This window comes from Lissotriton helveticus, chromosome 8 (genome assembly GCF_964261635.1).
Source record: "Lissotriton helveticus chromosome 8, aLisHel1.1, whole genome shotgun sequence".
In the NCBI taxonomy this organism is placed as follows: Eukaryota; Metazoa; Chordata; class Amphibia; order Caudata; family Salamandridae; genus Lissotriton; species Lissotriton helveticus.
In genome coordinates this window covers 743,466,884-743,488,782 of record NC_136069.1, presented here as the reverse complement: position 1 = coordinate 743,488,782, position 21,899 = coordinate 743,466,884, and the positions used below count along the sequence as shown (strand labels likewise).

At 42.4% G+C, this 21,899-nt stretch overlaps 1 protein-coding gene across 3 annotated transcripts in view; it reads left to right on the top strand.

Moving 5' to 3' along the window:
- Window positions 1-21,899, top strand: part of LOC144771763 (arylsulfatase D-like) — a 713,936-nt gene that overhangs the window by 666,138 nt on the left and 25,899 nt on the right. For all 3 annotated transcript variants that reach the window (XM_078656059.1, XM_078656058.1, XM_078656061.1), the window contains exon 9: window positions 2,357-2,478. In XM_078656059.1, coding sequence (XP_078512185.1) covers window positions 2,357-2,478 — 122 coding nt within the window. The remainder of the gene's footprint in view (window positions 1-2,356; window positions 2,479-21,899) is intronic.

Genomic DNA, 21,899 nt, shown 5'->3' with positions numbered 1-21,899 from the left:
TGACTAGGTGTAGTGTTGTGTTGATCCTACCTACCCTAGTGAAAACTAACCTTCCAAAGATTGGAGAAAGGGGTGTGCTAGGCACTTAACAATCAATCTAAAAGTGCAGTAGAAGTTACTTGCCTAAAACAATATTTTTATATCTGCCTAATGCTAGTGATGGTTTTTTATGTAACCCATGCCTTGATTAGCTGGTAAAACAGTGCAGGTTTAAATCCAAACCTCTGCACACCAATGTAGGAGGCTGTCTTAGTATATGGTGCTCACATATTTAAGGGAAACACCCTCCACTAATCTCTAAGTGGTTACTGTGAAGAGCAGCCTTCAGTCTTAGTCCAAAGGAAGTGTTAAGCAGCTTGATTTACCAGAACTAATCATAGTGTAGGTTAAATGAAAAAGAACCACACAATCTAGTTATAAAAATAGTTATATTTATTAAACACACTCACTGACACATTTGTAGATTTGATACCCAGAGTATGAACACAATACACACAATATTCCAAAAGGAAACAGGTAAGTAAGCACAAATACACAGTGGTCTCCAGGGGAAGACCAAACCATATACTAAAGAAGTGGAATTCAAACTGCGACAGAAGTTGAAAATTGACCCAGAAAAGTCAGAAGAGCTGGGGACCCTAGGTAAGTACCCAGGAACCTACGGAGGCTGTGTGAAGAGTGGTAACACAGCTGCATTCTCAATGCAAGTAAATAAAGAAATGGTTGTTGCCGGTTTGAAGAAGGACCTTTCCCAGTGGACCCTGAAGAAACCCTGTAAAAGATGGAAGGTTAGAGAGTCACCCCACCCGTGCCTACTCCAGGAACTAGGATACCTGCACCAGAAAAGCTGGGTGCATTGGTGCGAAGTGATGTCTGAAACTGCTGTACACCACAATGGAGGACTTCAGTGAAGATGCCGCTGGAGAAGAAGGTGAAAGAGTCCAGTGGAATCCAAGCATGGATTTTTGAAAAGAAGTACCTGCAAGCAGAGGGTACAGCGCCTATGCCACTCGGGAGTGACCATGAGGCATGGAAGTTGAATGACCACTGATGATGGAAGATGCAAGAGAGTTGATGGTGACCTTGTTGCTGCAGCTGTGAGGACCAGGCGATACTGTGGAAGACCACGAGCTGTTCATGAGATGTTGGCAGTTGAGAACCAGGGGGTTGGTGTCCAGCACCAGCACCAACAAGCCTTGGCAGCAATAACATGCCTGAAGAAAGAAGAAGGTGCAGTGTCAGGACCAGAAAGGTCCAGGGGACTCCACAAATGCAGGAGAGTCAGAGCAGGCCCTGAGAAAGCAGGGGATCCCACTGAAGCCAATGAAGACCCTCAAGAGGACTCACAGGTCAAAGACACAGGAGTCCTAGAAGGACCTCGACCAGCTCACTAAAGCTGCAGGCCCACAGTGCAGAGGATGCAGTGAGGACGAAGATCTTGGCAGAACGAAATGCTGGAGACTGGAGCTTCTTGTTGCCTGAAGATCTCTGGTGAAGAGAGTCAACAAGCCTTGGCATTGGCAAGTCAACACAGTGCAGCCAATATATAGTTAGACATCTCATAATTGGCCTGATGTCCACTAGATGCATAAAAAGGCTGCCTGCACTTACAAAGCCTGGAGAATCAACCCAAGGGTTTGTTGTAGGGGGGTGACCTGCTCATGCTGGGTACCCTTACACTTATAGCCTAGCACCCTGCCTTCAGGATTGAAAGGCCTGCCTTAGGTGTGACTTAAAGGTTTTAAGTGCAGTGACTTCAGATAAAAGAAAGCGTATATCTGTTGTGGATGGTGCTAGCACCAGCTCACACAGGCTGCAATTGCAGGCCTGTAGTTATAGTTTGAGTGGTCTATCATGTGTGGCATAATACACGCTGCAGCTCATAGGAGACCCCTGGTGTACCTATGCCCTGGGTACCTTAGTACCACATACTAAGGACTTGGAAGGGTACACCAATAGCCAATTTGGAAGGTACCAAAGTAATTACCATAGTCAAATTTAGGGAGAGAGTACTGTGATAGGGGTCCTGATTAGCACTATCCCCGCCATATTAGTCATAAAACAGTATAACACCCGCAAAAACTGGGGGTAACCATGAAAGCTGATCCTACTTTCCTACATACAATTTTAATAATTTTTGTATATTGATATTCCATTGCACTAAGGCGACTGAATACATGGAACTGGGTACAAGGCTTTAATACATTTTGAAAAGCCTGGTTCCTCGAGTGAACTTTGAAAAATGCATGTTCTCAATAGCAAACCTTATTTTAAACTGCAGTACTGATCATTTGTAAAGTGTATCTATAACAATGACTCCACCATAACCAAATATTGTCTACTTCTGTTGAAACAGGATAATTGATGGAAAAAACCTCATGCCTTTACTTCAAGGTCATGTTCCTCATTCAGAGCATGAGTTCCTGTTTCACTTCTGTGGGATACATTTGCATGCAGTGCGTTGGCATCAAAAGGACAGTGAGTAATCCAGCATGTCTTTTCATTCTATTGATGCACTAGTTGGATGAGGAATAATGTGGTCATGAAAGCATTAGTATTTCAAATAAACAACTGAAAAGTACTTTAATAAATAGTATTTAATTGTGAAAAATTCATGCCTGAATACACTCTTCAATCATCCTATCTCGCATAATGTATCAGATGTAAATAGGTTAATAGCAATAATGAGTTTTGTTTGCAATAAATCAAATTCCTGCACCAAAATCAATTTGCGACTCTTCTATAGATCAGCTGTTGCCAATAAATAAAATGAAATATTGATTTTGTTGGATGAAATATAGCCCTAAAATCAACTCCCGAAGGAGATGCAACACATATCATCATCACAACATAAAATAAATAACCAACGTGAGACGGTAAATGGATTGAATTGCCATAGTTAGACTTAAATTATCCTATGTATGTGAGGAGCAAATGCTTGAGTGGTACTTAAATACTATAACAAGCAAGGGGTGCATTCATTCATCATCAATTGACTAACCATTACGGTAAATTAATGAATGACCATGGACAATATAATTCCATCAATTTGTCAACAATAAGGGTGCATTTACATGGTTAGTTATAGTTAGAACCACGTTTCCATAGAAAATGCATTGTTTGGTTTGCTAATAACTTTGGTGCCTATTGATGATTCTTCACAAAACTTGAAAAAAAAACTATTCCAGCTGAGCTCCATCTTGGAAAGTTTTGGGGTAAGCCATCAAGCTGGGCCGAGAAAAGGGCCCTGAAAGTGTGCTTTTTGTTATTTGATATAAATTCGTTCAGCAGTTTTTGAGATATTAAGCCTCAAAAACTTGGTATAGTTTACACTGTGAGGGATCCGGGGGTTTGGCAGACTTCAAGACTATGAAAAACAATATGGCAGCAGCCATCTTAGGAATCAGTACTTAGTCCCTTGCCTTGAAAAAACCTTGATAAAGATATGAGGGAAGGGTAAGTATACCATACTCCATTAGGCCTGGTGATGGGGTCCCAGAAGGACTCACCCAAGCCAAAAACATATTTTGTTTAAATTTGACACAAATTTGCAGTGGATCTGCAGCAAACGTAGAAAAAAGCATGGGTTCCTGTGCTAAAAAAAAAACTCACCTGGGGTGGGCCAGAGCCCGAGGGTGGGCTATATGAATGAAAGATGGGGAGGGGGACATGGGGCCAGCCTCATTGAGTCTTAAATAGGGCTTGGGTACGTGATCCGCCAGGGAGCCCTAGCTAATATTATGGAGAAGAGTGGGATGTGCAGTCCCCATCATTTAACCTTTTACATGGGGACCCCATGCCACAGCCCGGATTTATTTTTAAAGCAAAGGGGCATGCGCCCCCCTTTTGAGCCTTAAACAGAACCGGTGTGCCACATTCCCCTTGGCTGGTAATTTGAAAAAGGGGAGGGGAACGAGCACACTCTCTCTTTGGGCCTTCCAGAAGAACTGGTGACCCCATCCCGAGGATAGTAATTTACAAGTGAGGGGGTGCATTGTCCCCCTTTCAGAGCCCCCAAAAAATAGTAAGTCTCCTGGATAGTTAAATCCATGGCCCCGGGAGAGCTTACCATATTTTTTTTAAAGCACTCCTAACTGGAGCTCCATGCTTCTCAGCTGGGGAGCAGGGCCCCCATTGTGGATGGTTCTATGGCTGCACTTTGTAGCTTTAAAATGTTTTAAAAAATACTCGTAGATATGTTGATTTTATTTTTAAATACGCTATATTTAACTCTCACTTTTATTGAACATTGCAGTGTGTGCATTATTGAAATATACATTTGATTATAATGTTTGTTAATTATTGGACAAAGCCAATAGGTGTGCTTTGTTTTTTAATATGTTGACCCCGTCAGAAAACCAATAGGTGCATTTTTTTAATTTAGTGTTCTGACCCTTTGAGAAAGTCTGTAGGTCTACTTTACTTAAAATAGCACCTTGTAGATTGTATATTTTATATTGTAACATCAGTGTCAGCTGTATGCGCCCGGTGCCAGCCCCTTTGCCCAACCTCCCAACCCTCAACAGCTGCAGGTGGGGTACAAGGCTTGGCCCCAGGCTAAGCCCTGCAGCCAACCCCTAACAGGGTGCAGCCAAAGGCCACACACAGTGATGGGTTGACTGCCAGTGGTGGGTTGGGTGTAGGATTTGCCCTGGGAATTTTCAACGACAGAAGGGAGGTACCCTGATGCTTGGAAAAGGGACCAGTCTGTGAAACACAAAGGAAACATTTTTTACGAATATAAACAAGATGCATATACGAGTAGATATTAAAACCCACCTACAATTTGGATCATGTGGTATAGGTACTGGCTGTATCACAAACAGATCTTCCTAATCTTATAACATACAGGAAAAAAATAATAATTTTCAAGTTGCTGAGTTGTGTAACAATCATTGCTCAAGAATCAATAATGTACTCAAATTGTAATTATTTATCTAAAATCATTCTAAAAACATAAACAAATTGTTTTGAAATTATTTAAGTGCTAATTCATGAAGTGCAAATTCATATGGTCACCAGTGTATTTCAAAACAGTGATTTCCTAAGCACATTGGTATCATTTAATTATTTCAAAAAACAAAAACAAATACGTTTTTAAAAATGTCACATTAAAAACAGAGAGATTGTCGATGCAGCATTTCGGCAAAAAGTTTGATCGTTCTTCGCCTTCAGTACAGAAATTCTTTCAATTTATTTAAATAACAATACGGAACATTTATTATCAAAATTATGAGTACATAAAAGCATTCTATGTTTTGAACACATTCTCTAGAAAAGTAACATTAACTGTTCTTTTGAGGTCACTTTTCTTTCAATCCCCCGCTACTGAATTAATCTACCTATAATAGCAGCTATACATAATAATTCCTAACCCAAATGTATTGAATATATTTTTCTGAATTTTTTTATGTGCATATATCACACGATCCTTGTGGTTGTCTATTTACTTGTTTACCCATTAGTAACCTCTAAATAAGAGGACTAAGGGAAAAAACCTCACCAAATCAAATTATAGTGAGACCCAAAAGAAGTCGTCTCTTGTTTGAAATAGCATAAATAGCCAATGGAAGAGAACTGTGTCATGGGAATCTATCAGAAGATAGAGAGATATTGAGTTATTGCCTAAATATTAGCACACTTTCACAAAATGTAAAGTTTAGGGATACACCAATCTATGTGGTCATCTATGAATGATACACGACACACACTTTAACGTCAATGATTAATTTCTCACAATATACAATCAATCAAATGTATGAAGTAGAGCGTAGATAGTATCTACAAGGCAAAGGCACACATTTTAAATATTTGCACAAAAACAATGAACATGCTGTTCACATATGAGGCATGCTCCTCTCATAAAAACAAGGACTCACCTATGATAAAAGGGGTCACAAAGACAACCTATTTATTATAGTGTTGCATGTGTTGGAGTTGCCGGAGTATTCCTCAAAATTGGCCCTCCCTAAATAAAGATAAAATAGAAACTGAGGCACTGAAACGCTTTGCCGATTGGAACGTTGACCTAGCACTTTGCACTTTGTCTGTTGTAATTGTTCGTTTTTAATATTTTAACTTGCTTGCCTGTGGAAAATTGTTTGTCCTGAATATTTTAACTTGCTGGGAATTTAAATTTTTAAAACGGGTGCCCAACATAGCTACTATCCCAGGGAACTCCGCATTGCCTGCACATAAAACTTTATTGCACAACTCACCATTTTGGTGAGCCTTCACTTCCTCGCCTCACCCGGCCACCATCTTGGGTGTGGGATCAGGGACCGATGCACGCTTCCAAGATGCCATCTTGGTTAGCGTTTTAGCGCTGCAGGGAATTCTGCCCAACATTATTTAAACGGCAGGAGTGCAAGCGCGCAGACACTAGAATAGAAACACGCTGAGGCACTGAAACGCTTTGCCGATTGGAACGTTGACCTAGCACTTTGCACTTTGTCCGTTGTAATTGTTCGTTTTTAATATTTTAACTTGCTTGCCTGTGGAAATTTGTTCGTCCTGAATATTTTGACTTGCTGGGAATTAAAATTTTAAAAACGGATGCCCAACATAGCGACTATCCCAGGGAACTCCGCATTGTCTGCACATAAAACTTTATTGCACAACTCACCCTTTTGGTGAGCCTTCACGTCCTCGCCTCGCCTGACCGCCATCTTGGGTGTGGGATCAGGGACCGATGCACGCTTCCAAGACGCCATCTTGGTTAGCGTTTTAGCGCTGCAGGGAATCCTGCTCAACATTATTTAAATGGCAGGAGTGCAAGCGCGCAGCGCGCGCGCGCAGCAGGCACGCCGGTGGCGCGCCAGAGGCAAGCCAGTCTGTGCCCGTCCGCACCAGGCCAGACCCAGGGGCCAGGACCCCTGCGCAACAATATATATACTCTGTTGAGACACTCCTAGCACTAAAATTAGGCAATGAGGTGTTAGGAGGAAGTATACAAGCAAAGTTATTAGAGGAATCGTTATTGAGGGATCATAGTCTGGAGGGGAATGATATTGGACTGGCCCAGAGATTCCCTCAGGTGAATACGATACATGACCTGAAGGTAGCAGTACTCCATACGCGGTCCCTGCATAAACACCATCTTGAAGTGTTCTCCCTGCTCCTTGATGGGGATATTGACATCTTAGCTCTCACGGAAACATGGTTGGGGGATACATCCACCTCAGATATCCTGGCAGCATTGCCAATGGATTTTGATGCGGTATGGCATAACAGACCCGGGGATACTAGGGGTGGGGGAGTCGCGGCCATATTTAAAAAGACTCTTATGGTGACTCAAATCATGGCAGAAAACTGCGATAGCGCAGAGTTACTGGGAATAAAAGTCTTCCTGAAATCTTCTTGCATCGTAATGATGGTAGTCTACCGCCCGCCTAAACCTTCCCCAGATTTTAATGATGTTTTTCTGGAGCTCCTAACTGATCTTGGATCAAGATATAAATACCTTTTGGTGGTGGGGGATTTTAATTATCACTGGGATAAGTTACCCAGAGATTCTGTAGAGGCTACGTGTGAAACAAATTTGACCTCCTTGGACCTCTTGCAATTGGTAAATGGCCCCACTCATGTCAGGAACCACACTCTGGATCTGATTTGGTCTTCTATACCCCGGTTGGAGATTACTAATATCAGTCCTTGCGTGTGGTCGGACCACTCCTTGATAAAATGTTGGGTACCGTGTGACGGTCCTCCTGTATCGACCGTGCCCCTATGGAAGAAGGTCAGAGCCTGGAAGTCAATAGTAGCTGAATCCTTGGTTTCCACGCTTAATTCAATCCCCGTTCCATCCATATGTGAGGGTAATCTAGACCAAAAAAGTGCAGCTTTTACATCTCGGCTTCTGGTCGCAATTGATGCACTAGCCCCGGAACGGACTGAGAGAGCTAAAGTGAAAGGGAAAGGAGCCCCTTGGTTTGATGCTACTTTAAGAGGAAAAAAACAACTCCTCCGTCAAGCCGAGAGGAAGTGGAGACTCAATTATAATTCTACGGACCTTGAGTCTTATAAGACCCTCCTGGTCAAGTACAAATCAGATATCCTACTAAGGAAGGCAGCTTTCTATGAGGATAGAATTGGCAAGGCCGGTAATAAACAAAAAGAGACCTTTGCCATCTTGAAGGAACTCACACAGAGGGGGGGCAGAGTTGCTTCAATCGACCTCCCAAACTGTGATACCTTTCAGGAGTTCTTCCTTCAGAAAGTCCGGGACATTATCATGGACATCACTACAACCTCGACTGATCTCAGTGTTGTAGACCCGCCCAGCCCTTCTGGCAAGAGCGGGAATTTGAATTTGAATAGCTTTCCCCACATGGACGTTACGTGTCTGGCGGCAATAGCCAACCAGACTAAATCGGGCTCTAGGATGGACCCGTGTCCGCCGAGGATATTTCAAATGGCCCTGCTGGGTTTGGAAAAGCAACTCCTGGATCTACTTAATGAGTCACTAGACTCAGGGTACCTGCCTGCGAATCTGAAGGAAGCTAGGGTTATCCCCCTCTTGAATAAAGTAGGGGTTGATACAAAAGTTCTAAAAAAACTTCAGGCCCATCTCTCAACTTCCATTTCTGGCTAAAATCCTGGAAAACAGGTTTTGACCACTTTGGCCACTTTTCTGGAAGATCATGAACTACTCCACCCTAGACAGGGAGGCTTTAGGGCACACCACAGCACTGACCTGGTGATGGCCTCTGTTGTTGACGACTTGCGATTCAGGGCTGACCATAAACAGCCTTGCGCCCTGATTCTCTTAGATCTGTCAGCAGCATTCGACACGGTCAGCCATTCCATTCTGCTGAACCGTGTGTCGAATCTGGGGATAAAGGGGCAAGCTTTTAAATGGCTAAACTCCTTTTTAACCGGTCGGACCCAGAGAGTGCAAATGGGAGATCAACTATCATCGGCCAGCCCAGTAACGTGTGGTGTGCCCCAGGGCTCAGCATTATCCCCTCTTTTATTTAATATCTATTTGCAACCCTTAGTGGAAGAGCTAACACATAGAAACTGCCAAGTTTTTAACTATGCGGATGACACTCAACTGTTGGTCCAGCTGGACAACACTAGCCAAGCACAAGACCGGGTAAAAAATCTTCTGAGATTCACGGTTAACTGGATGGCAAACAATCTCCTGAAGGTCAACCCTGATAGAACCGAGGTGCTCATCATCGCATCTCAAAACAGCCCGTGGTGTGAGCTTTTTTGGCCCCCCCGAACTGGGGGAGGTACCAACTCCAGGGACAGTGGTAAAAAGCCTAGGGCTGAAAATTGACTCAGACCTGTCCATGGCCTCTCAAGTATCCGCAGTGGTTGGCACCTGTACAGGCCTACTTAGGCAATTGAGGAAATTGGTCCCTATCCTCTCTCTCCCTGTACTACAATCCATTGTGTCCACCACAGTTATCTCTCGGCTGGACTATGGTAATGCTCTTTACCTTGGTCTCCCTCGGAAACTTCTCAGAAAAGTGCAGGTGGTCCAGAATGATGCAGCCAGGCTTGTCTTCTCCCTCCCAAGGAGAACACGAGCTACCCCCCTTTTACTTAAACTGCATTGGCTGCCTATTGAACATAGAGTGCAATTTAAGTGCCTCTGCATAGCCCACAAAGCTATCTATGGGAATGCTCCAAAATACATTAAAGATCGACTGGTAAGGTACATTCCAGGCAGGGCCTTACACTCTTCCAAGGCCTGTAAGCTTGCATCATCGAGATTCAAACTGAAATCCAAAGGTGGAGGAGCGTTGTCGGTTCTCCTTCCTCAAATCTGGAATGAGCTGCCGGAAGCTCTACAAGGAGAACCATTGCTACTCCCCTTTAGAAAGGCCTTGAAGACCTACCTGTTTAAAAAGGCAATTGCTCTTGCCTAACGGTTAGCCCGGCAGCAGGCGGAGTATTAGTGACTTGGTTGTGTTCCTCTTTTTTCAAAGCGCTTAGAGACCAGTGGTGATTTGCGCCATACAAAAAAACAAAGTAACAGATAACATTTTTACAATATGAAAACTCAAATCATTAAATATGCATAATTATCTGCTGGAGCAACTTCTTACCTTGCAACCCAATCGGTATGGACAAACTGCCACCTTGCTTTTGTATATTGCTGTATGGCTTGGTTATAGAGGCCCAGGTTGGGAAATCACTGTCCTCTGCACAATCTAAAAATAGAAATTTCTATGAGTGTATGGTAATCCGGCAGAAGCATAAAGCAATATATTTGCTATTAAAGATCTCTTTTTATATCAGAGTTTTATCTACATTCCGGTTAGTACACTTACTAAACCAAAATGCAAAGGTGAATTTTCGCTATTCATAAAGCCAAATCACCAGTTATATTGCGTATCACACATCCAAAGGTGTGTGACTTTGTCGTTTATGAGAAAAAAGAGGAAGGATGGAAAACTTGAATTCAAGGTTTGAGATTAACTATTTTAAAACAGCAATGACCACTCCTCTAATTGCTGTTTACCAAACGTAAAACTTACGAAAAAACGACTTACATACTACTATTTTGGATTCGTCAAGACTCAGCATATCACAGCTCTACCGGCTCTGCATCTCTATCCTCAAATTCCCGATGTTTCAAACCACCCTGCCTGGAGCTGCTTCCTTTTATAACAGGAAACCGGCAGGTTGACTGTAAATGAACCGCTCCACTATACTGCATTGTGTAAGAGATGCTGCGGAGTTACTCGGCTGCCATATTGGAGGTATTACCGGACTGAGTCAGCCATCTTAAAATGGTCTTTATTGTTATCACTGGCCAGACCTAGTTTCTCAATGAATGATATTAGACACATCAAAACCACTGGTTCTACCAAACTAGTTATATCAGCTATATATGGGGGGCTATTCCAAAACCTATGGAGAAGTGTTTTTCGAACCTATTTGCAACTAACAGTACTGGCTATGATGTAGTAGTATATATCCTGCAAAAGACTGCGGCCATTTTGAAATAGTCATTCAACATAAAGCCTAGCGGAAAAGAATACAGTGTTTAATTTTAATGACTAGTTGTCTTCACATGATCTACAATGACTAATACATTGTATCTAAAACTACCACCCAGCCATTATATTACATGAAATCTGGCTAGGGATACAGAGATCGTTATCACTCAATTAAAAACATTTTTTGCGTTGATGTCAATACTCAGGATATAAAACTAGATTAAACAGCTACTATGATTAATATGCTAGTTCTAATCAGAATGAGTAGAAAGGGAGACTTAGGTATCTACATTATTATATAAGCCTCTCCCATTCTTCTTTGCTGTTCAATCCGTTCTTGTAGGTGTTAAATTTAGACATGAAATATTGTTCTCCCCTTTTCCTTTTAATCATTGAGTCACCTCCTCTTATGTTTATTTGTACTACTACTACAATGCACCATTTTCACTCATCTATTGTGTGATTCCTCTCTTTCCAGTGATCCACTAGCGGAGTGTTTTTCTTTTTTGTTAGAATTGCAGATTTGCGCTCATTCAGTCTTATTCTTATTTCGTGTGAAATCTCACCTATATAACCTTTGTTACAGGGGCATACTATTAAGTAAATAACATTTTTTGTCCGGCAATTAACCAGACTTCTCAAATAGTGTGTAGTACCATTATGTGCTATTGCTTACCCTTTTATTATGTTTGCACAGCTGTTACAGGAACTACATGGGAAGTTGCCCTTAAGTACCATACCATCTGTTATACTAAGTTGTTTGCTTTCGGTATTTGTTCTGCAGGTGTGTACTAAGCAATTTCTTATGGTGCGGTTTATTTTGTATGAAAAGATCGGTTTATTGAAAGTAGCTATATTTTTGCCATTTATAAGTTGCCCGTTTCTGGTAATTAGGGGCCAGATGTAGGTAATCACATATTACCGTTTCCTAAATACTGAACTTTACCGATTTAGTATTTAGGAATCAGTAAATGTGATGTAGCTAATGATTCAGTAAATATTACCAAATCGGTAATATTCGGTATTTACCGATTCGGTATTTACCGAATCGGTAATTCCCATTCATTCCTATGGGCCTGAAGGCCCATAGGAATGAATGGGAAATACCGATTCGGTAAATACCGAATCGGTAATAGGGGGAAGACTTACAAGGGTGGCAGGGTGTCACATTGACACCCTGTTGCACCCTTGAATAGTGCATGGGTGCACATGTGGCAGACATACATGCCCTAAGGGCATGTATGTCTGCCACATGGCACTGTTAAAAAAATCACAAAATTGCTTTTTTAACGGTTTTCGATATTTACCTCCAACTTGTAGTTGGTGGTAAATAACGAATCCTTAAATGAGAAATGCACTCACTTGAGTGCTCCCTACATTAGGGATTCGGTAAATTACCGAATCGGTATCTTAAGGATTCTGTAATTTACCGATTCCTTAAATTACCGATTCAGTAAATTACCGAATCCTTAAATTTGGCCTCCTACATCTAAAAAGTCTAATACCGGTCAGTAACGGCTGAAATTCTGTAATTTCGGCCGTTACTGACCGATATTAGGCTACCTATATCTGGCCCTAGATTTTTTATTTTATTACATGTATTGCTGAAATTAGTAACAAATGAATTTGTTGTTTCTTAGTTTCTGTATTTTTTATTTTAGGTTAAAAAAAGGAGTCTCTATGATAGTTTTTGGCTCTCGTATACTCTCTTTTTACCAATTTCTTAGGGTAAACCCTATCAGTAGATTTTTGTATTACCTTTTCGGCATGGAACTTATAATCTCCCAAGTTGGTACAATTCCGGCGGACCCTTAAAAATTGGCCGAACGGGATGTTGTCTTTTTGACTTATAGGGCGATTGCGATCATAGTGAAGCATTGATTTCCTATACCTTGGTTTAGTATAAAGCTCAACTTTCAAGGTGCCACTGTTATTTTCAACCCTAATGTCCAAGAAATCACAGCTGTTGTTATCTTTTGATGAAGTGAACTTGAGATTTTCATTACCCAAATTGAGCCACTGAATAAATGCTTCCAAGGATTCTCGCGGTCCCTGCCATGAAAGGAAAATGTCATTTATATAGCAGGATCATTTAGATACATTCTCGTAAAACGGGGCTAGTTCATTGAAGATGTGTTGATTTTCAAATGAAGAAACATATAGACATGCCAGAATTGGTGCGCACGTGGCCCTGGATCAATCTCTACACTGAGCAGGCCATGCTTGGTATGGGGTTGACTGCTCCCGGTGATTGGACACAGGGCCTGGCTGCAATGGCAGTGTACTTTGAGGGGTCGGCATACAATATTGCTTTCCGTTAAAAAAATTAATTGAAAAAAATAAAGAATTATGGGATGTATAGTTAGGTGAAAATGTAAGGGAAGACACATCATTTTAAACTAATAAAACCAGTGAAATTAGTTTTAGTTATCTTAAGTAACAATAACTTGTGCACTAAAGTTTCTATAACTCACCCCCCCATGTACTGCTAATTACTTCCCATATTACCTCAGTCATGACTTGTACCAGGACAAGATTGATAATTTCACTGCAACATCTGAAATGACCTCATTGTTGACAACACTGTGTATGGTGGAGGCACAAGTTATAGTTACTTTAGGGGAGGAACTTAAGTGGAAAATAAAACTCATCAAAAAAGCTTTTAGCTATTTGTTGCAAAAAGATATTAGAATCTGTTTTATAAGAAACAAAAGGTGCAGGATCTCAGAAAGTGTATGAATATACAATATTGTAACCTTTCTAAATTTTCTATAATTACCTAAGGAGAGCAAAAACATAAACATGTTGCAGTAAATATCTTCTTTCTGCTAGTCTCTGTTCGGCTAGAAAACTGAGCTGCAGAAAAAAAATGTTACATTTGTTCCTTAAACCTCTGCTTTAATTATTTTCCATGACTTGACATTCCGTTCCTCTGGGATACTGGTTCTCACAACAGCATTGTGAAATCCAAAGTTAACTGTAATGAGATATTAAAGTTGAGTTCTGATGTAATTTCTTTATCCTAAGAAACTGGATTCATGACAATTCCTCTATCTTAAGTAAATAAGAGGCAGGTTTTCACACAGGGATTGCAGAATCCCATCTATTGTATATATATTTCACAGGGGTGGTCACCATTGTATATTTACAACTAAGACCTTGTTGTCATAAGAGATGTATTTTTTTGTTTGCTAATAACATTGCACCATTGGACAAATTTTCATGAAACTCTCCCTAACAAACCTCATCCACGTAAGCTCCTTCCTTGAACGTTTTCCACCCACTAAGTATTAGCCGCAGGACCTTGCCGCAGGCTAGGGCCTTCAGCCAACTTCATGTCACTCACAACCAAAGGCCATTCTCAGCAGAGGTTGGCATCGTTACACATGGTAATAAAATATTAATTTACATTTAAAAAACGTGAAGTTATAATTAGGTGAAAATGTCAGTTGAAGCATCACATTTTACACTCCAACAAACCACTGAAATTCAATAAGTTATGGTTAACTGAAGTAACTATACCTCTGCCCTTGCCATGCACTGCATACGAGCTAACATATTACATTACTCAAGATATGTTCTATGACATTGATGACATGACTGACATCTGAAATTATTTGGTTCATCGATTACAACATTGTACATGGCTGATTAATTGATCTTGTGCTGTATTGCCTCCAAAATATCCTGATAGCCGTAACTAAATAGTTAAATCATTTATGGCCTCATTACAATGTCAGTCAAAGCCTTTTACCACTCCAGGCTCAGTTTTACAGCTTAGCACTGGTAAAATACCATACAGGCCAACTTGAAATTAATAAAAGTAACCCCTGACACGTGTTTTGCTCTCGTTAGAGTTCTTCAGAGAGGTAAAGCTTGGTCTAGAAACAAGGGAGCACCCAGTATAAGTCAACATGATACCCTTTCATGCATAGAGTGACACATAAATTATGCCAAAAAGCAGAGAACTCTGAGAAGTGATAAGTGCGAGAAAGCGCCATCTTTCTTGCATTGGTATGCCCCCACTTTTGTTCTGAACTGCTGATGTGCTTTGACTGCGTTTGCCCTAGGTTCCTGCCAACCAGGTACCCAGGTTCTGTGTTGCTTCCCTAAAACTGTGTCAAAACTAAAACCCAATTGGCTTCTCTGGTCACCTATCAGCCCCTAGTAAATGGTACCCTAGGTACCCAGGGCATGGTGACCAGAGAAGACCCCTGAGGACTGCAGCACTGATTGTGCCACCCTCAGAGGCCCTGTACTCTGACACCCACACACTGCCTTTGCAGGCTGAGTGTCTAAGTACAGAACTAAACAAGGAGTCCACATGGCACACATCCCTGTTTGCCATGCCCAGAGAACCCACTGCCCTGGCATACTTCAGTCACCCCTCTAGCTGGGTGCCCTATGCCAGAGGTGTGGGCACAGGTGCATGAGCCCTGTGCTCCTACAGTACCCAGGGCCATTCCTGGGCACTGTAAGTGCAGTGATGCCATTAAGAGTATATGGTGCTGGGAGGTTGTCATTACAAACTCCACAGCACCATAATGGCTACACTGAAGACTGACAAGTTTGGTACCAGATATCTCAGCACATTAAACCCGCACTGATGCCAGTGTGGGATTTAATGTAAAATGCACCAGAGGGCATCTTAGAGATGCCCCCTTAAAACCTAACCTACAATCCACGTCTGGGCTGAGTGGCTGCAGAGGCTGCCACACAGCAGACATGTTGCTGGACCCCTGAGTGGAGAGCCCCCACTCTCCTGGGCCTGCAACAATGCACATCCTGGGCGAAGTGCTAGGTCTCCTCCCCCAGGATGGGCAGGGAGAAGCTTCAAAGGCATGCCACCTCTGTGAGCTTCTCCAGACCGTTTGCTGTACCCAGAAACTGGCCCCCACCAGTTCTGACCCCCACTCTGGCGGGAAGACTGGCGGGAAAAACTACACCAGGAAGGGGGGGTGCCAGCCTGTGCCGATCCCACCCCTCAAGTGGGGGAGACGAGGTGAAGCACGACCCCGGGCTCCGGCCATCTTGAAGATGGGGAGCCCTGCCCAATCACAGCTAGGCTCCTGCCCCCTCCCACAGGAGAGGAGCAGGCTAGGGGGTGTACCCACCCCAGGACAGGGACCTATTGGTCCCTGCCTTTGCCCTACCTGTAACACCCCTAAATTCAGTATTTAGGGGCTCCCTGAACCTTCCTCCCTCAGATCCCGATAAGAAAAGAAGAAAGTAGATCAAGAGGAAGAGGACCCGCCGCGCAGCTGCTAACAACAGGACAACAACAACTGAATTGGCCCCAGCCCTACCAACCTGTCGACCCTGGAACCTGCTCCTACCTATCCCCGGCAAATCACGCGGACAGCAACCTTGGGACACCCAGAGGACCTGCCTGCCTTGACCCATCTCAAGATTGGGACTCCCATCAGCAGAGGCTCTGCTGCAACCTAGCCCCTGGTGCCAGCCAGGAAGCTCCGAACCAGCCCACTCTGCACCCGGCGAGACCGGCCTGTGCCCGAGCGAACCAAGACCACGAGGACGTCCCCCGGTGACTGGGACCCAAAGTCCAGTGCCCAAAGACCCTCCTCGACCAAACAGATGATGCCTGCAGACTCATAACCAGGAGCAATCCAAACCGCGACGAGCTGAGGGTAAGCTTTTCCGACACCCAAAGACACCCCAGAACCCGCGCCCTACAGCTCCCTGTGCCTCCCTTTGGGGTACTAGAACCATAACTTCACCAGTCGAGTACTCACCTGGAAACCGGTAACTCACTTACCTGCTATTAAATAACATTGACTGGCTTGACTCGAAAAATCTTCTAAGTGTGAAGTTTTGGAAACTAACAATATTCATATAAAATCACCCGAATTCCGAAGTACTCACCTGTGATCAGGTGAGAAGCCAGTACTGTACCTTGTAGCCCAGTACTGAACCATACAAGTAATCCTTGCCAGGTTTACTAGCAATCTGTATTTTCTCCATAGGACTCCATTGTCTGTTTTTCTATGAAATTTCTTTTAAGTGTCTACTTTTGAAAACTTGAAATATTCTTTCAAAATCTTACGAAATACTGAAACGCAATTACCTACCTATTTTAAGTTGAGACCCCAGTGCTGGGCTTAGAAACCCAGTACTGGATTACAAAAGTAACGAGATCGTACTTTACCTGCAACCTGAATTTTCTCCCATTGGATAACATTGCCAGATTTTCATTGAAAAGTTTGTAAGTGTGAACTTTTAAAACAGCTTTATATTTCTGAAAAATCACTGCAAAATCTAAAACGTTTTTACTAAATTGGTTTCAGCTTAGACCACAGGACTGAATCTAGAATCCAGTCCTGGAACTGCCAAAGTAATTGACAAAGTAATCCACTGTATTTACATGTTGAAAACCCATTGATTCAATGCTATAGTGTGTCTCGAATTGTGTTGCCTCCTCCAACCCCTGAATCTATTGTGTTTACAAAGTGTATTGCCTCTTTGCAAAGTAATTACATGAGAGTACTCATATAGAGAAAAGTATATTTTTATGCCTGTTGGTTCTAAAAATAAACCAACTATATCTTTTTGATATAGAAACAATTGGCCTGGAGTTCAGTCCTTGAGTGTGTGAAATCCTTTGCTGACTGAGTGTGTACAACAAATGCTTTACACTGTCCTCTGGTACTGCCTTACTGCTCAGCCAAGCTACCACTTTTGAGAGTAAGGTCAGTCCTGACTTTAACCTCTGTTATACCTCTGGGGTTTGTGGACTCTATCCACACTGTACCTCCTTCTGGTCCTGGAATGCTGGTTCTCACAACAGCATTATGAAATCCAAAGTCAACTGTAATAAGATATTAAAGTTGAGTTCTGATGTAATTTCTTTATCCTAAGAAACTGGATGCATGACAATTCCTCTATCTTAATTAAATAAGAGGCAGGTTTTTGCACAGGGATTGCAGAATCCTATGTGTTGTATATATATTTCACTGGGGTGGTCACAATTGTATATTTACAATTAGGACCTAGTTATCATAAGAAATGTATTTTTTTGTTTGCTAATAACATTGCATCGTTTGACAAATTTTCATGAAACTCTCCCTAACAAACCTCATCCACCTTAGCTCCTCCCTTAAACGTTTTCCACCCACTAAGTATTAGCCACAGGCCCTGGCCACAGGCTAGGGCCTGCAGCCAACTTCATGCCACTCACAACCAAAGGCGGTTCTCAGCAGAGGTTGGCATAGTTACACATGGTAATAAAATATTACTTTACATTTAAAAAAATGTAAAGTTATAATTAGGTGAAAATGTCAGTTGAAGCATCACATTTTAAACTCCAACAAACCACTGAAATTCAATGAGTTATGGTTAACTGAAGTAACTATACCGCCGCCCTTGCCATGCACTGCATACGAGCAAACATATTACATTACTCACAATATGTTCTATGACATTGATGACATGACTGACATCTGAAATTATTTGGTTCATCGATTACAACATTGTACATGGCTGATTAATTGTTATTGTGCTGTATTGCCTCCAAAATATCTTGAAAACCGTAACTAAATAGTTAAAGCATTTATGGCCTCATTACAATGTCGGTCAAAGCCTTTTACCACTCCAGGCTCAGTTTTACAGTTTAGGACTGGTAAAATACCATACAAGCCAACTTGAAATTAATAAAAGTAACCCCTGACACGTGTTTTGCTCTCGTTAGAGCTCTTCAGAGAGGTAAAGCTTTGTCCAGACACAAGGGAGCACTCAGTATAAGTCAACATAATACCCTTTCAGGCATAGAGTGACACATAAAATAAGCCAAAAAGCAGAGAACTCTGGGTAGTTCATAAGTACAGGCGGTAAACAGCTCCAGTATAGAGCACTCTCAACACCGGCGACACTCTAAATTTGCTCACCTCAAATATCTGCTTTTCTATCAAAGTCTTTAAACGTAGGATTAGCTCAGTCCCATCCATGCTGAGACAGAAAGGGACAAAGTATTTTGGTATTTCTACAGCAAAGTCTTTAAGCATAGGATTAGCACAGTACTATCGAGAATAAACCAATATTCGCTTATACTAGGAGCAGAAACATCCAAGAACGTTTGAAACCCACAGCCAAATCAGATTCAGTCTCTTACAAAGGGACCACTCCCTGTCATAACTGCAGCAACTGCCTCAGTATAATTAAAGGCAATACCATCACGCACCTGATGAAAGCCACACCAATCAAATTGAATGTCACAGCCACTTGTGACACTTCAAATGTAATGTATCTGTTAAAATGCCCGTGTGGCCTAGTTTATGTTGGGAAAAGTAACAGAAAAATAAAGACTTGCATACTAGAACATAAAAGTAACATCAGGACAAAAACCACCAAATCAACCATTGCAACTCATTTCAATGAGAGAAAACACAACATCGCACAACTAAAATTTACCATCTTGGAAGTTGTGATGAAAATTGAAGTTCTCTTACAGAGTGAGAACGATTGGATCTACAGGCTAGATTCAATGAAGCCCAAGGGACTCAACGACCACTTGGAATTTGCGTGTTTTCTGTGATAAAGTTATTATGAACTAAGAATCTGTCACTCACAGATTGATAATCACGTTTTTTAAACGCCTGTTAGTCTCATGCAATTTACTTCATATTCTTATTTCAGAAACGTGCCATTTATGTTTTGGAAATTTATGATTTCTATAACCTCATGAAGTTGACACATTGCCCCCTTTTTTTACATAGATATGTACTATTGAAAGCACCATGATCCTCAATGGCGCTTACACCGCACATCATTCATCACCTAAGTTCACAATATTACACTTCGACGTTTTAACTCTTTTGGATAAGATTTACATTGGCACAGCCGCTTTTTTCATTCTTTTGCACAGTTTATGTGCATGAAAGATTTGAATCAGACACACTGAGAACTCTCAATCGATGCTATAATCAACTACCCACTAAAAGATGGAGCTCAAACTTATGCCTGGGTAATAGATCACGTGGTCAGTAATCCATCGTCTATTTCCTTAAAAGACACCAGATTTGAATGGCGTCTTACTTGAATCCTGTAACATACTGCCACTGAGTGTTTACATCTATTGGGAGTTAAGAGCCCGATCTGTAACAACGATGAACAGTATGATTTTTCCGAGTTACCAGCCGTAGTGCGACATTTTAATGTCTCACGTTGCATGCAAGATAACTTTTTTGAATTCGCCATGTTCAATCGCCTTGCTTTCCGAGCGAGCACCAAACTGTTTGTTGCACGCTGGCACGTAATTTTGAGCACCCGACTATCAGAACGCTTTACTTAACCTCACGGGCAGCCCAATACGAATATGTGACGTTTTTCCGCATACAAATACCCCGCATACCATCACTCCGCAAAAATGATTCCGCAAATACTATCACTCCTCAAATTAACACAAAGCAAACTTTTACAACGAATATGCCTTTATCGCGCATGCCTTTACAACGCGGAGGCATGCATTTTAAAGGTATACTCATTGTAAAAGATTTAATGGTAAGTGAGTACCCTGCAAAAAACACTAACCTACACTACACAAACACTACCCTACACTACACCTACACCAAAACACTACCCACTACCCTACGCTACCTTACACTACACTAACACTACCCTAAACCCTGAAAAACTACCTACACTACACAAACAGTACCCTACACTACACCAACACTACCCTAAACCCTAAAACACTACCCTACATTTCTCATACACTACCCTACACTACACAAACACTACCATAAACCCTAAAACACTACCCAACACTACAAAAAGACTACCCTACACTACACCCACACCACAACACTACCCTAACCCCTAAAACACTACCCTACACTACACATACACTACCCTACACTACACTAACATGACCCTAAACCCTAAAACACTACCCTACACTACACATACACTACCCTACACAAACACAACCCTAAGCCCTAAAACCCTACACTACACATACACTACACAAACACGACCCTAAAACACTACCTCCTGCATGACCCTACACTACACAAACACTACAACACTACCCTAAACCCTAAAGCACTACCCCCAGCATCACCCTACACTACACAAACACTACAACACTACCCTAAACCCTAATACACTACCCCCAGCATGACCCTACACTACACAAACACTACAGCACTATCCTAAACCCTAAAACACTACCTCCAGCATGACCCTACACTACACAAACACTACACCACAACCCTAAACCCTAAAACACTTCCCCCTCATGACCCTACACTACACAAACACTACACCACTACCCTAAACCCTAAAACACTACCCCCCGCATGACCCTACACTACACAAACACTACAACACTACCCTAAACCCTAAAACACTACCCCCAGCATGACCCTACACTACACAAACACTACAACACTACCCTAAACCCTAAAAACTACCCCAACACGTACAAGGTGTGTTGTCCAATTTTCTGGAAACTAACGAGATCCTGCATGCCACCCAATCGGGCTTCCGTCCCCATCTCAGCACAGAGACTGCGCTCCTCGAGGTCTCAGAAACCATTAAAGGGGTTCTGGACTCGGGGGGCAAAGTCATGCTGGTGATGTTAGATTTGTCGGCGGCGTTCGACACCGTTCCCCACGATGGTCTTCTCGCCAGACTCTTTGAGATAGGCCTTCGGGGGACGGTGTTCGACTGGTTTTCTTCCTTTCTAGCCGGCCGCCGGCAAACGATCTGGGCGCCGCCGGATTCCGCCGTGATGCCGCCTCTGGGAGTCGGGGTCCCACAGGGCTCTATTTTGAGCCCGACCCTCTTTAACATCATTATGACCCCTCTGGCGGCGCTGGTGGAGTCGTTTGGCGCCCAGGTCGTATCCTACGCGGATGACACCCAGCTCCTCTTCTCTTGTACGAGAGGAGGTGACTTTGATGGGGAGAGTATCCGGGATTGCCT